The 13,849-nt window shown below is 35.6% G+C and overlaps 2 protein-coding genes across 4 annotated transcripts; both read left to right on the top strand.

Moving 5' to 3' along the window:
- Nucleotides 1–898: 898 nt before the first annotated feature.
- Nucleotides 899–3,807, top strand: aurkaip1 (aurora kinase A interacting protein 1). 2 transcript variants are annotated; one of them, XM_079588501.1, is made up of 5 exons: nucleotides 899–1,157; nucleotides 1,880–1,946; nucleotides 2,386–2,481; nucleotides 2,559–3,025; nucleotides 3,202–3,807. In XM_079588501.1, exons 3-5 carry the CDS (start codon nucleotides 2,430–2,432, stop codon nucleotides 3,316–3,318), a joined length of 636 nt encoding a protein of 211 aa, XP_079444627.1. In that variant the 5' UTR covers nucleotides 899–1,157; nucleotides 1,880–1,946; nucleotides 2,386–2,429; the 3' UTR covers nucleotides 3,319–3,807. The 2 variants fall into 2 exon arrangements, with proteins under 2 accessions (XP_079444627.1, XP_079444628.1); XM_079588502.1 differs by lacking the exons at nucleotides 899–1,157; nucleotides 1,880–1,946 and adding an exon at nucleotides 1,958–2,117 and having other exon boundaries at nucleotides 3,202–3,540.
- A 442-nt stretch (nucleotides 3,808–4,249) lies between these two features.
- mxra8b (matrix-remodelling associated 8b) lies at nucleotides 4,250–12,384 on the top strand. 2 transcript variants are annotated; one of them, XM_079588921.1, is made up of 10 exons: nucleotides 4,250–4,355; nucleotides 5,886–5,912; nucleotides 6,018–6,320; nucleotides 6,422–6,523; nucleotides 7,058–7,546; nucleotides 10,355–10,513; nucleotides 10,670–10,700; nucleotides 10,819–10,889; nucleotides 11,393–11,470; nucleotides 11,565–12,359. In XM_079588921.1, exons 3-10 carry the CDS (start codon nucleotides 6,116–6,118, stop codon nucleotides 11,588–11,590), a joined length of 1,161 nt encoding a protein of 386 aa, XP_079445047.1. In that variant the 5' UTR covers nucleotides 4,250–4,355; nucleotides 5,886–5,912; nucleotides 6,018–6,115; the 3' UTR covers nucleotides 11,591–12,359. The 2 variants fall into 2 exon arrangements, with proteins under 2 accessions (XP_079445047.1, XP_079445046.1); XM_079588920.1 differs by having other exon boundaries at nucleotides 4,314–4,449; nucleotides 11,565–12,384.
- The last annotated feature ends 1,465 nt before the right edge of the window (nucleotides 12,385–13,849 follow it).

The following is a 13,849-nucleotide window of genomic DNA, read 5'->3' as shown; positions in this document are numbered from 1 at the left end:
GGAACATTTAATGTGCTAAATTTAAACTCCTAAATATAAGACTTATAAAAACAACAAGATTATTACAGTATAAGATAATTATAGTTATTTTACAGTGATGACAGTTCTGTGGGGGTTTCTGGTCATATGCCTTTTTTTGGCCACACAAATTTTAATGACATGGCTTAAGATATTCACAAATGAGACAGCATGGATCTAATATTAGCTAAGCTGTTTGTCTCTCCAAGGGAATATAAAATATATTGACACTCAGATATCCTGGTCTTTGATTCTGTTCCAAATTTCCTGCAGATTGAGTGAGTTCAGACAGTTCACGACCTTCATGTTCAGAGTTCTACACTTTGGATCAACCAAAGACAGGTCATGCAACAGACCGTTTTTATTGCATAAGCAGGGAATGTGCTATGGTGTCACCAGCTTAAGTTATACAGGATATGAGTTTCATGTTTAGGCCTATGTAGTACTAGTACTCCCTAAATGAGAGTGAGAGAGACAAACCAGTGGTCCTCTCTGTGGTGTTTGAGGATGCGCAGTCGTCATGGCAACTCTCAACTCCTAACTGCCACTCAGAATTCAGAAAATGCAACTCAGTACAAACTCATATATGAGGAAAAAGTCCATACAGGAAACAGTCAAGTTCAAGTGCAAAAAGTACTCCTATATCCAGACCGATGCCTCCCAAAAAAAATGCTCCAAGGAAAGTTTCAAATTGTTAATTTCATTAGTTTGTTAGGCCATTAAACTGTCCATGCTCTCTTGACTTTGAACAGTCCTTGTTCTCTCAGCCTAACAACCGTTTATCCTGTGTGAGTGCAACAGTCGCTTGTTTGACAAGTTAATTGCAATTAATTAAGGCAGTCAGTGAAGGTATGATGGCAATGTGTGTCATTACAGTCCTGCAATGCCATCTGAGACCTGTTTAAGTGAAAGTTCATTCAGTTTCTTTCCTTGACTGGATAACAATAAGTGGGGGCTGAGAGTAGTAAATTGACATTGGTACCCAAGGATTCATATTTGGTGTCCATGTGTGTATGGGGTGTGGGTTAAAGTAATTTCTTGCATTTTGCACACTGTGGCATGTAGGAGTTTCCAAAGTTTTGATATGTGAATCTCTTTGGTGGCCGTCGTTGTCGAGCTCCAGGTGGTTCCTCTAGTAGGTCAGTATGAATGTTACAGGATGGGGCTCTGCTGGTCAAGAAGATGAACCACTCTATAAACATCCCAGTGGGGCCTCCAAAATTGGTAGTACTCCCTTTAGTAATAAATCGCTTGATTACTTTATTTAATCTCAATTAACCATTTTTTTTCTTCTCACAAACAAACGAATGGATGGCTTGTTTGACATTGTATCAGTACAACACCACAGTCTCAATATCTAAAAATGCAAGACCTAGACCTGGACAAAATAACAGAACAAAATAACATATAGACTAAAGACAGAAACAAAGTTAAACCGCACAGTATTTGTGATCAACTCTACGCATATGGTTGGGAAACCACGCCATCCTTAGGAGAAACAAGTAAAATAGCAAGATGTCAGAAAGAGAACGTTACCCGTTTTTAAAATGATTTTAAAATGTTAAAATGCTACATTGATTTAGAAATGGTTTTATAAAAACAAATCTAATTTATATTGTTGTTGTTGTTGTTTTTTTAAACAGATATTTTGGATATTGGGGGATATTTCAATTTCCATTCATTTTTATCCACGCTAAGGAATGATAACAAAAAATGTCCGTTCATATTTTACCATATTTTGATGTGATGTTTTTTAAGGTTCGCAAAACAACCATGCTGATCGTATAATAGACTTTTAAATGAAATAGCAGATTTGATTTGACTCTAGGTCGGAACCCTTTGGATGTTACATTTGTTGCAGGAGGAACCACAATAATTAAATGGACCGGAAGTAGATAGAGTCACATTGAACATTTTGAACTAGCGAGGTATGTAATCTGATGGGATTTTTCTTTTAAAATGAGCATAAGAGTTGCCTACTTGTTTACAGATGTATTAGTATCTTTATACTTATTAGGGTTTTGTTGCTTGCATTTTTTCAGCGATACTAACAGACAGTTATCGTTTTAAGCTATGAAGCCTGCGAACAGTTGCTACTGGTTTGGATGAAAGACCTTCCTCTAGTGTGAACTGCAAAGTGTTATGTAAAGTGTAGTATATTCTCAGTAAAAAAAACTGAGAATAAAAAAAAAAAAGCAAATAAATAAATAAATGCTTTGTAAAAATGTTTTTAAGATGTAATGTGACCTTTATATAGCAAATAAAATGTTACATTCTGTAAAAATCAACCCTTGGGACATGAAAGTGCATGTGGTTAAAGAAACACTAATTTTGAAGCTACACAACTGTGTGTTTTGTATATTTCAGTCCATGATGCTCTTGAAGGTGCAACAGCCATAGGACTATAAACCATGTTTCTTCCAAGGGTGGTTTCACGGCTGAACCTGCTTTCCCAAGTGTCTGGTAAGCGTATTCGATTTTGTACCATTAACACTTTTTTTTTAGATAATTGTTGTTCAATGTCCTATACTTTTTTTCAGGTTCATTGCAGAACCAGAGCCAGGTGTTATGCAGTGCTGTTCAACACTGTCGTTCTACCCGTTTCAGAACGCTTCACTATACAAATAGATGCTTCACTTCAGCTGCTGACAACAAACTTCCACCCAAACTATGGACACCTCTTGAGCCAGAGTTAGAGGAGGTTCTTGTGCCCCGTAAACTATCAGTTTCACCCTTGGAAAGCTGGCTTTCTTTGCGCTACTCTCTTCCCCCATTGCTGGAGGCTTCTCCGTCTCTGCAAGAAGGTGAGATTGTGGGAAAATCCATGGTGCTGCCTCCGTGTGTGCTGCCATTACTGGAGGATGGGGAAAGCTCAACACCACTGAACTGCAAGAATGTGCTGGAGATCCGACGAAGGAAGATGAACAGGCACAAATACAAGAAGTTGATAAAACGGACCAAGTTCCTTAGGAGGAGGGTGAAAGATGGCAGGAGGAAGAAAAAACAGGTCAGTTATGTTTCATATCTAGCTTGCAAAAAAAATAATATATATATATATATACCGGTATATATTGCAATTAGTTTATAATTATACAGTTAACAACGTCTGTACATATTAGAGTGGACATTTTACATAATCAAGTACTATAATTAAAAATGCATACCATACATTTTTTTTTACAGGCTAAGTTTGAGAAAGATCTTTCCCGAATCGTTAGACGAGCTGGACTGAAGAAAGGCCCCGGTGAATGGACAGCACCCAAAGTCTTTGTCAGACTGGGTCGGTCTAAAAGAAATTAATATAAAATCAATATCTGTGTCATTTTAAATATTTGTGACTTTTTTCATAATACTATGCTGACTATCAATAGGAGCGAAACCGTGACTTGAAATTCACAGACTCGTCATGCATATGTACTTATTCCTGCAATAAAAAGGCCTCACCTCTCTGTGCTGTGCATTGTTTAAGAGCTCATATCCCCTTTTGTGAATGATTCAAATAAAACCCATCTCCGTTTTCTGAGCTGTGTTTTTTTTTATGTTTATTGTAGAATCTATATTCTCAAGTCACCACTAGGGTGAAGCAAATCATCTCCGTGTCTACCTTTTATTTTTTTCAGAAACAATGTTCTCATGTCACCACTAGGGCGAAGCAGATCATCTCTGTGTCTACTGCTCTTATATACTGTCTATGGTCTACTGCAGTATTTTTTATTAAACAAAATATATATATATATTTTTTGAAATATTGTTCTGAGTCTCAAGACAGGCCTCATTCACACCAACTACTAAAATAATAATAATAATAAAAGTATTGAAGACTTAAAAAATGTTCAAATGTTATTTTAGTTAACTACAGGATTTTACTTATTTTATTATTAATAATTAATAATTGATTATATAGCACTTTAACGTACCTGTATGTATTCAATATATTTTTAAATAAATGAAAGTGCAAATATTCCAACTAATATGATGTCATAAATACTGCGGTCATAAATTATAAGAATACATATTAAATAGTTTAGAGTTGCTTTTATATATGTATCAAAAATGGATATGTTTAAAAAAAAAAAAAAGTTTATTTTTTGTTTGATATTTTTATTACCCGTATACATTTTTATTATGTAGATATAATCCTGCTTTCAGGTTTGTTTGTTTATTAAAAAAAAAAAGTGTGCAAAAAAGTTAAAATTGGTGTAAATTTAAGACATTTTTGCAGGTAACGTGAGAGAGTTTAGTATTTCATGATGTCTAATATTCTGGAGGAGGCGCATGCTAGTGGTCCAGACGAGCAGAAGGTTTTGTTTTCTGTCGCTGGTCGACGAACATATGAGGTGAGGTAACAGTCCTTTGAAAAAACACGCTTTCATCGCGCACCAGATTTAACAATTATCTTCAACTTTTCGGACATGTTTCTAGTGGCATTCAGTAAGTAGTTAAAACGATTTTTTTTGTACTAATTTAACTTCTTTGAACTTTTCCTTTTCGACATTTTCCTACACGACATTGCATATTGTCTTCTGTGTTGCATCCTTCACATTAAATTTGGTATTGTACATCAACTTTTATCTATTAGACCTACATTATTATTTTAAGTCTTGCAGAACGTCTCGTGCTGGCATCCTGCCAACTCTTCGTTTTTTGTTTTGTCAGGTTATCATTATTATTATTTTTATTATGTTATATGTCTGGCAGTACTGTTTAGATTAAAATCTTTTCGTTGCTTTGTTTTTCTCTCTTTGTAAACTCCCTCCCTCCCCATCTCTTTAAATTGTACAGCTTGATCTGTTTTAAACACAGTGTGTGTTGTTGTGCTGTGCTAAATTAGGAGTTAACTCTGACTAAAGTCTGTCATATTTATTAGTCATGAAAGAGTCAATGCCTGTGATTCTGCAGCATCAGCAATAGTAAACGATGATGTTGCTTTTCTGGTTTGTCATGGAAAGTTAGCAGTGATTATTATATTTATGAATTCTCTTTTTAATTCTGTTTAGTTTAAAACTGGACCTGGGAATAAACAACTTGAATACATTTAATATATCAATTATTGTTCTTTTGTTTTACAAAAATAAAACCAAAATACAAAAATACTATTACTGTCGTAGGAATATTAGTAGTAGTGGTATTGTAGTGTAATGTTGACTGAGACACTATCACAAGTCAATGCACAGACTTTTTCTTTGTCCACCCACCAGTTTCACAAAATCCTGAGGGATTGGGAAACACTGTTTATACATAGGTATTCAGTTAATTGTACCCTATTAATGTGGCAAGACACATCAGGGTTTAATGCTGCTTGTGACTTCTTGTTTAGACACTTAAAAAAAAAGAACTAGCAATTCACAAATCGCTGTGTCATTGACCTTTTCTATTTCTTGATAGACAGACAGACAGACAGACAGAAAAAAGACAGACACACACACACACACACACACACACACACACACACACACACACACACACACACACACATATTGAGAGATTATTTCTTCTTAGACAACTTTTGCTGTGTACTTTTAGTGGTGGTTGTTCAGAGGCCTTCAGAAAATCAGTATTTATCTTCTGGGTTTCTGGCCTAACTGCTGAGAGGGAATGAATGGATCCTCTGTGCTGCTTTTTTCTGCAAAATGTCTTTGTTTTGGCATAGCAGCAAATAAAACATTTAGTAATAAGTATTTTACGCTTAAGAACTAAGTCTGTATTCACATTATATGAGCCCTGGTCGATACAAAGTGATTTTGAGCAGATTTTGGTGGTTGAAACGCCAACAGGACAGATGCCAAATTTCTATCTTACGGTGATCTCAGTAAATATGACTTACACCTTCAGTAATTCTAAGGCTTGTGTTGTTGTTCTCGTTTCAGTCTGGACTGCCTTGATCCTACCATGTGGTGAGTGAGCAACAAAATATGGACATTATTTGATAGCAGTGCTCCAGTATTGTTTATATAAACTCAAATGAATAAAGCAATGTCATGGATGTGTACTTTTTTTAGCCTGGGCACAAAACAGCCTGCCGAGTGTGGTTGTGGATTCGAGGAACCTTACTGTTCCAGCCGGGTCAGATGTTGTTCTTCCGTGTCATAACCAGCGGATGGTTTGGAGGCAGGATCGCCTTCGGGACCGCCAGCGCGTCGTGCACTGGGACCTGATCCAGAACCAACCCGATTACACTGTGGAGCGCATTTTAGATATGTTCTCAGGGGGAACGGAGCGCCTGTACAACGACTACAACAGGGGCCGAATTACGATTTCAAAAGATGCCTTCAGCGATGGAAACTTCTCACTAGTTATTAATAGTAGGTTCATCTTTTTAAACCATGTCTATATCCCTCTTTTGATTCTTTCGCTCGTGATATTTAGTACCTGCTATTCTTGTGTTTCTGTTTTGTTTGTGCAGATGTGGATGTGAATGATAAAGGTATCTATACCTGTAACCTACATCACCACTATTGCAAGGTCCACCAGTCCATTCAAATCCAGCTCAACGTCACTAAATCACGTAAGAAACTTTCCATCTCATAACTGACTTTATTTCATGCATTTGAGACATTTTATTTCTCAGTTGTGACTTTATATCTTAGATTAGAACATGGATATCTCACAATTATATCTTTACATTTCACAATGTTACTTTTTAATATCACAACATGACCTTATATCTCACAATATGGCTTCATTTCACCTTTTTTATATTTTACTTTGAGGTGGAAATGGGCTTCCATACTTCCATACATTTCGTCCATACTTCCGTGTAATTTCTGCGCCTCCAATGGAGTACAAACATAATGATGAATTCCAAACATGTTTCCCAAATTTTAAACAAATGTTTTAATAAGCACCAGAGAATGAGTCACAATGCTTTTCAGAGGAAATTAATCTGATAATGTATTTGTTGTAACTGTCTCTGCACTAACTGGAATAGGAAGTGTTACAAGTATAACATCGGAAAAAAGGACAGTTTTGCTTTAAATCACTGATATGCATCCTTGAGCTGTGAAAAAGCATATATCATTGATAAAGTCAATCTCTGCAGCTCGAAAGGAAAAGCGTATCTGGGATGGCGATAAAACTGTGCTCGTGGTTCTGGTGGGGAAGAGTGTTGTGCTTCCGTGTGTGAACCGCAGACAATTGTGGACGGACAGTCAGAGGGACGAGGGGCAGCAGCAGGTGGTCCACTGGGACTGGCAGGCTCCTGGAGTCACCCGTGACCGAGCAGACCGCCTCGTTGACGTGTATGCCTCTGGAGAGAACCGGCAGTACGGGCCGCTCTTTCTCCGGAATAAGATGAACATCTCAACTGATGCCTTCTCCATTGGGGATTTTTCCCTGAGCGTCCACAACATTCAGCCTTCTGATAAAGGCCTGTATTCCTGCCACCTTCACCATCACTACTGTGGCCTACATGAAAGACGAATCTTCAGGGTGATCGTCGGGCCTTCTATCCAGCCCTTGCCTCCTGCGCGCTCCTCCACTGAAGCACCGAAAACTCCTTCACATCCTGTCCTTCCTGCTGATGACCCAAGTAAGAGAATATTTTTATGTGATTTAAGTATTTTATTTGTTGCACCTTTTTTTATTTTAAAATGTCATTATTTACTCAAATTTTGTTTCAAACCTGTATGGTGTCAATTATTTTAATTTATTAGTTTTCGAAGAATTGTAATGCAGCTGTTGCCATTAAAGTGACCAAGGGTTGTCAAAATCCAATAAAAATCACCATAAAAGTAGTCTATACAAATTGTGCAGTATATTCCAAGTCTTTCTGAAGTCATATGATAGCTTTGAACCAATGCCATTTTGGTGTCTATGATGTTGACAGACCATTTTTGTATCTGGAAGAAACCTAGATTTGAGGTGATTATTTATCAGTGAATAAAGACTTATATTTTGTGCAGGAAAATATAATGCACACATTGATTATATGGATCACTTTTATGGGTTTTTTCCCTCTGTTTTTGGTCATTATGGCCAGAAGTTGTATGTGGGCATGGATCTGGATCTGGTTGCATGATGATTCTCAAATTTTTTTAGCATCATTCCCTTTTGTGTTGCATGCCAGATCAAGGAATTAAAGAAAATTAATTTAGAAATAAAGCACTTTTGCTTTTCCTAGCTTTTATGCTTTCAACATGTATGTCTGTGTTCTCTTAATCAGCTCCATTGCTCCTCCCTTTACATGCATATTTGGGGTTGGGGGAGGAATGTTGCTTGAGAACTGGGCTATATTTACTTCCTCCCCTTTTCTCTCTGTTTACTTTTTGCTGCTTTGTCTTCTCCAGTCTACAGTGGGAAGTTTGCAGTCTGCAATCTCTCCGTCTCTCTTTCTCTGTTTTCTTTTCTTCTTTGAGCTATTTAAAATGGCGTTGTCCTTTAGTCTTTGTTCAGATCAACTCACTCCAGTCATTTTGGCTGTGTCCCTGCCGCTTGTGTTACACAACTCTTGTAAAGATGAGTTTGTACGAGTGAATGTTTTTAACAGAAGTGTAGTCAATAGGTCATAAAGGAGGTGGGGGAGGTTTTATTGGAAGACTGCTTCATATTTCCTCTGCTTAGCAATGGCTGAGCTCACTTCATAAACTATTACAGCCCCACAAAAGGTCACAGCAACGTCTTGCTTTCTCCTGGGGTTTGCAGATTTTACCAAAATTGCTCAGACAATATTCCCCATCTTGTATTGGCAATGGGCTTTTTTCCGACATGAAAAGCCACATCTGTACAACATCTGGCACGATGTAACATGAAAGCACGAAGGCAGAATGGTCCGTGTTAGAATTACATCTTCTTATGTCTGTAAAGTGTAAAAAAAAATTCCCTAGTCCGCTTTAAGTAGAAAAAGATGCTGCAATGCCAGTCATCTATCTTATAGATTTAGTGTATTGTCTGTTTGACCTTCTGGTAATTCTTAAATAAAAAAAATTAAAAAGGTTTTAAATATTTATATATATATTCACAGATATGTTTGTATATACAGTATATATATATATATATATATATATATATATTAAGGCTGTCAAAAGATTAATCGCGATTAATCGCATCAGAAAAAAAAGTTTGTGTTTACATAATATATGTGTGTGTACTGTGTATAATTATTTATATATATAAAAACACACACAATCATGTATATATTTAAGAAAAATTGGTTATATTTATATATAAAATATGTATATATAATATAAATTATATAAATGTATATACAGTATATAAATGCAATTATTCCTTAAATATATACATGAATGTGTGTGTATTTATACATAATAATTATACACAGTACACACACATATATTATGTAAACAAACTTTTATTTTGGATGTGATTAATCACGATTAATCTTTTGACAGCCCTAATATATATATATATATATATATATATATATATATATATATATATATATATAAACTGTATACATAAATATCTGTAAATATTACCAAATGTTCATATTTTGCTATGTATTTATATATATAAGGATGTTAAAGGCACACTGTAGTAGAGCGAATAATCCCGGGGGGGACACACACGCTGCTGGCAAAACCAGCAATGCAGGTTTGAGAGGTGGCACCCCGCCAAATCTTGCGAGAATCACGACTTGCTTTACGGCAGGACGTCACATACATCAACAACATATGAAGCAGCCTCTATGGAAGACACTAGCAGGCATTTCAGACGTGAATCATGGCAGAGTCGACAAAGAAAGCGTGGTCGGAAGAGTCAAGTGAGTGCAGAAACGGCTCTGCGTGAGTGGTATTTACGACAGTAACGTTAAATACAAGTACTCCACAGCAACTGTAGGGGTCACTGTTTGACAAAAACGGAAACTGCATAGTATGCCTTTAAGCCAAAAACAAGATTCCCAATAATGTGTAACACACAAACAACAGTGAGCTTGTTTGGTGTATTTGGTCTTAAGAGCACTACTGACGTGCAATCCCAGAGACCGTGGCAGATTACATCTAAATTCTGTTTAGATGCACTAAATAAATGGAAAATGTCTCCAGACAGACTGACCATGAAGTGGTGGTATTTCTCTCCGCCTGCACTATCGCTTTCCTTTCTGGTGGTTTGTGTTTTTTTTCTCCATTGCTGCGGCATGACATCAGGTCTGTAACTCATTATGCCTGTTTTGGCCATTCTGACATGAAACCTGGTCCCTTTCCCTTCTCGCCTGCCAAGCCTGGGTGAAAAGGGAAAAACAAACAAGTAATTTAGGCTTTTCTGCTTTGTTTCTTGGCTCTTAGTACAGGATAAAATAATCAAGTGTTTTAATATCAGATATTTAAGAGTTCTCATACATCTGGTCCTCTCATGTTTCCATTTTGTCCTTGGTGAGCAGATAAGAACATGGTGGAAGCACCTCACGTCCTCAATGTAATCCTGCCTGAGAATCAAACTCATCTCCTGCACCAAGTGGGCTACATCTTGGCAATCTTCCTGCTTCTTCTCTTAATGCTCATTGGCATCATTATGACCACGAGGCACTGCAGAAAGAATGGTAGGATCATGTGGATGATTTTATAAACAAGAAAAAGAAACCAATATGGCTTTTTAGTCAAACTGCAAACTGCCTGAATAAAATGAATACTTTAGAGATTATAGGCTTGGATCTTACTGAAATTTATTTGGACCGTTTATGTAATATCTGTTTCAGGGCTTGAGTTTGAGGTTCGAAGGTCTGAGCGGTAAGAATGGAAAATATACTTTTAAACCTCTTCAGTGTTTTTGAGTAAAGTAAGAAACACAATAATAATTTTACACTTGCGAATACATGAAAAGCATAACGTTTGTTTTACTTGGAAGTGGTCGCAGGACGTCCATTGAGCTCGATGCCACTGAACTGCAACCCTACAATCAGGAAGACTTGCGACTGGGTAAGCGCAACCACATTTTTTCCATCATTTTTCAAACTGTTTTACTTAAAGGGATAGTTCACCCAAAAAGAAAAATTCTGTCATCATTTACTCACCCTCAAGTTGTTTTAAATCTGTACAAAAGAAGATATTTTGATGAATATGGATAACAGTTGATGGGCCCCAATGACTTCCATAGTAAAAGAAAATACCATAGTAGAAAAAATACTATGGAAGTCAATGGGGCCCATCAACTTTTTGGTTATCCATATTCATCAAAATATCTCCTTTTGTAATCAGCAGATTCATACAGATTTGAAACAACTTGAGGGTGAGTAAATGATGACAGAAATGTTTTTTTTTCTACTTTTCTTCTACTATGGAAGTCAATGGGGCCCATTAACGGACATCTGACATATACATACTATAATAATAAGTCTGATTTATCACACTTTTTCATAATATCTTCATATTTACATCAGCTTTTATTGATGAAATCCTTGTTTTTTTTTCTTCTTCTTTAGACTACAAGAACAACATAATGAAAGGAATGGCAGAGGCGAACAACTATCCCTCTCCAAAAGTTATTGATCTCAACAGAGGTAATGTGGTCTCAATTAGTGAATCTCATTCCGGACAGATGAATTGTGATGTATTTACTCAAAATTTCTCTTTCTTCCTCTCTCTCACCCAAAGAAATGGAGAGAATGTCATGGAAGTGATTCTTATTGAGCTGCTGGCTGGTCCAGGGTATACTGTTTGAAAAGAGATTCAAGGATTTTACATTTACATTGAGAACAGGAATGGAATTACTGTCTTTCTACATCATAATTAATGCTTACATGATCTTATAATACTCAAATTCAGTTGATATTGGTAAGTCAATTTAAGTGAAATCATTTCCTTTACTTAACCGCAATGTACCATAATGGTTTCACAATGGTAATCTATTGAATTAAAGTTAAGGCAATTTGCTGAATTCAGCATTTGGTGGTACTCTAAAACTTTGTGTGGTAGAAACCACTGTAAGTGTCTGAATCTGAATAAAAATTACTTATAAAACTCAGGAAGCAAACAAATAGCTGTGGCTTCAGGTCTAAATAGTCAAAGATGGTGCACAAGTGAACCTCAAATGCAGTTAAATGTACTGTTTGTGCTATGCTGATGTGTATCTATGTGTTACTTGGAATTTTGAGTCCTATTGACCAGGACTTTTTTGGTCCATTGTCTTTTTTCATTCTTTGTTTCACGGCATTATGTAGACTAGAGGGTACAGTTGCAGTTTATTACAGTTAATGCAATATGAGCATTTTTCGTCATCATATTTCCTATTTCCTTGGTCAGTAATTCTCATTTACATAGGTTATGAAGCATTTATGCAGTAGTTTTTAAATGATCTGGAGTATACATTTATCTTTAAAGTGGCAGTACATGATCATGTTTGTATAGAGGACCAATGTACAATAAAGTTTATTCTGAAATATTTTGTGTAATTAAGATTCAATCTTTATATAGCTACATTATCTCCCTCATCTTTTTGTCAAAGTGCCCAGGAATAAACGTTAAGATCCAATGTTACTATTTTGAGTGCATTACATGAGGCAAATATGTATACAAACTGAGCAAAGAGGAAGAATGTCCCTCAAAAAAAAAAGTTAGAATTAAAAAAAGTTTTGATTAATTAAATCTTGATTTGATTGACACAGCCAGTCAGAATACGGCACCCCACTAGGTTCAATACGTACAGTAAGCTCAATGTAATTGTCGTGTGTAAGTGAGGCAAAGTGTAAGTTGTAGAATGTGAGCATTGAGTTTAGCCGGATTCTTTCATTCTATTTTACTCAGACTCGGGCCTGGTGTTTGTATTACTTTTGGCAGGCCCGCCATGTTTTGTACGCGTTTCCTAAACAATCACCAAATAACTTCAGGAATACAGGAAGGACTGAGCTGCCCCCTGCTGTTAAAAATATATAACGACTCAAATGTCTGAAACTGGAGATACTTTCATGCTCACAAAACTACAGAACATTGTACTTTTGTGTAGTTTAATTTCACTTTTCTGTCTTCTGAGCATGTTCTCTTTATAAGGAGTTGGCGGCTGCAAACAACATGCAATAAATTGGCCAAAATGTTTTAGATGATACAGCATTTATTAATCTTTGTTAGTGTTAGTTAATAAAAATACAGCTGTTATAACAGTGCATTAACTAATGTTAACAAATACAACCTTTGATTTTAATAACGTATTAGTAAATGTTGAAATTAATATTAACTAAGATTAATAAATGCTGACGATGTATTGTTCATTCTTAGCTCATTAGTTCATTCTTGTTCATTCTTAAGTAATGAATCTTATAAAGTGTTACTGATGATAATACTAGTGTTTATTATTAACTACTCCTTTTTCCTGCATTATATGGAGACTTCTTTCATTTAGGCCTGCTACTTTGCCATTTATTAATGTGGCATATTAAATGTAAATATACTGTATATTGTATATTGATTGTAGTATTAGATGTTGTTGTGGCTTTGGCACTTTCACATACAGGGTTCAAAATAGGCCAAGAAAATGTCCCTTTTTTAACCTTTTCCAATAAATGGTTAGCGAAAAGATTCTTAATCACCATATAGTCATATATTTATAGAAATATTTTCTAAAATGGTAATAGTTATAGGCTATATTTATTTTATGCTATTTTAATTCATTTTATTTTCTCTGTTCTATTCAAATACAGTATTCAAATTGTAATAAAATAAAATAAAAATTAAACGAGTCTTTTTTTATTTTGGGAATGTGGTATACACGATTGTCTGACGATTGTTAGTTTTATAGAAGCTGATGTGATGAGAAGGTGTTTCTCATCGGGTGGAAATACAAATATTTATATTTGATTAAATTATTATAATTGCTTGTTATTATATTCATAAAGTCAAATGGAATGGAAAATGTCTATGTTTGAACAATATACATTAAAACATTT

The sequence above is a fragment of the Phoxinus phoxinus genome (genome assembly GCF_949152265.1).
Source record: "Phoxinus phoxinus genome assembly, chromosome: 18".
NCBI lineage: Eukaryota > Metazoa > Chordata > Actinopteri > Cypriniformes > Leuciscidae > Phoxinus > Phoxinus phoxinus.
Note: the sequence above shows the minus strand (reverse complement) of the source record. Positions and strands in the feature narration are given on the sequence as shown.

Bases quoted from the DNA above. Each gene is read 5' to 3' on its own strand.
- mxra8b (XM_079588920.1), top strand. The intron at 6,321-6,421 runs GTAGGTTCATCT...TTGTTTGTGCAG, and splicing joins CTTCTCACTAGTTATTAATA to ATGTGGATGTGAATGATAAA. The intron at 10,514-10,669 runs GTAGGATCATGT...TATCTGTTTCAG, and splicing joins GAGGCACTGCAGAAAGAATG to GGCTTGAGTTTGAGGTTCGA.
- aurkaip1 (XM_079588501.1), top strand. From the start codon at position 2,430: ATGTTTCTTCCAAGGGTGGTTTCACGGCTGAACCTGCTTTCCCAAGTG. The intron at 2,482-2,558 runs GTAAGCGTATTC...ACTTTTTTTCAG, and splicing joins CCTGCTTTCCCAAGTGTCTG to GTTCATTGCAGAACCAGAGC. The intron at 3,026-3,201 runs GTCAGTTATGTT...TTTTTTTTACAG, and splicing joins GCAGGAGGAAGAAAAAACAG to GCTAAGTTTGAGAAAGATCT.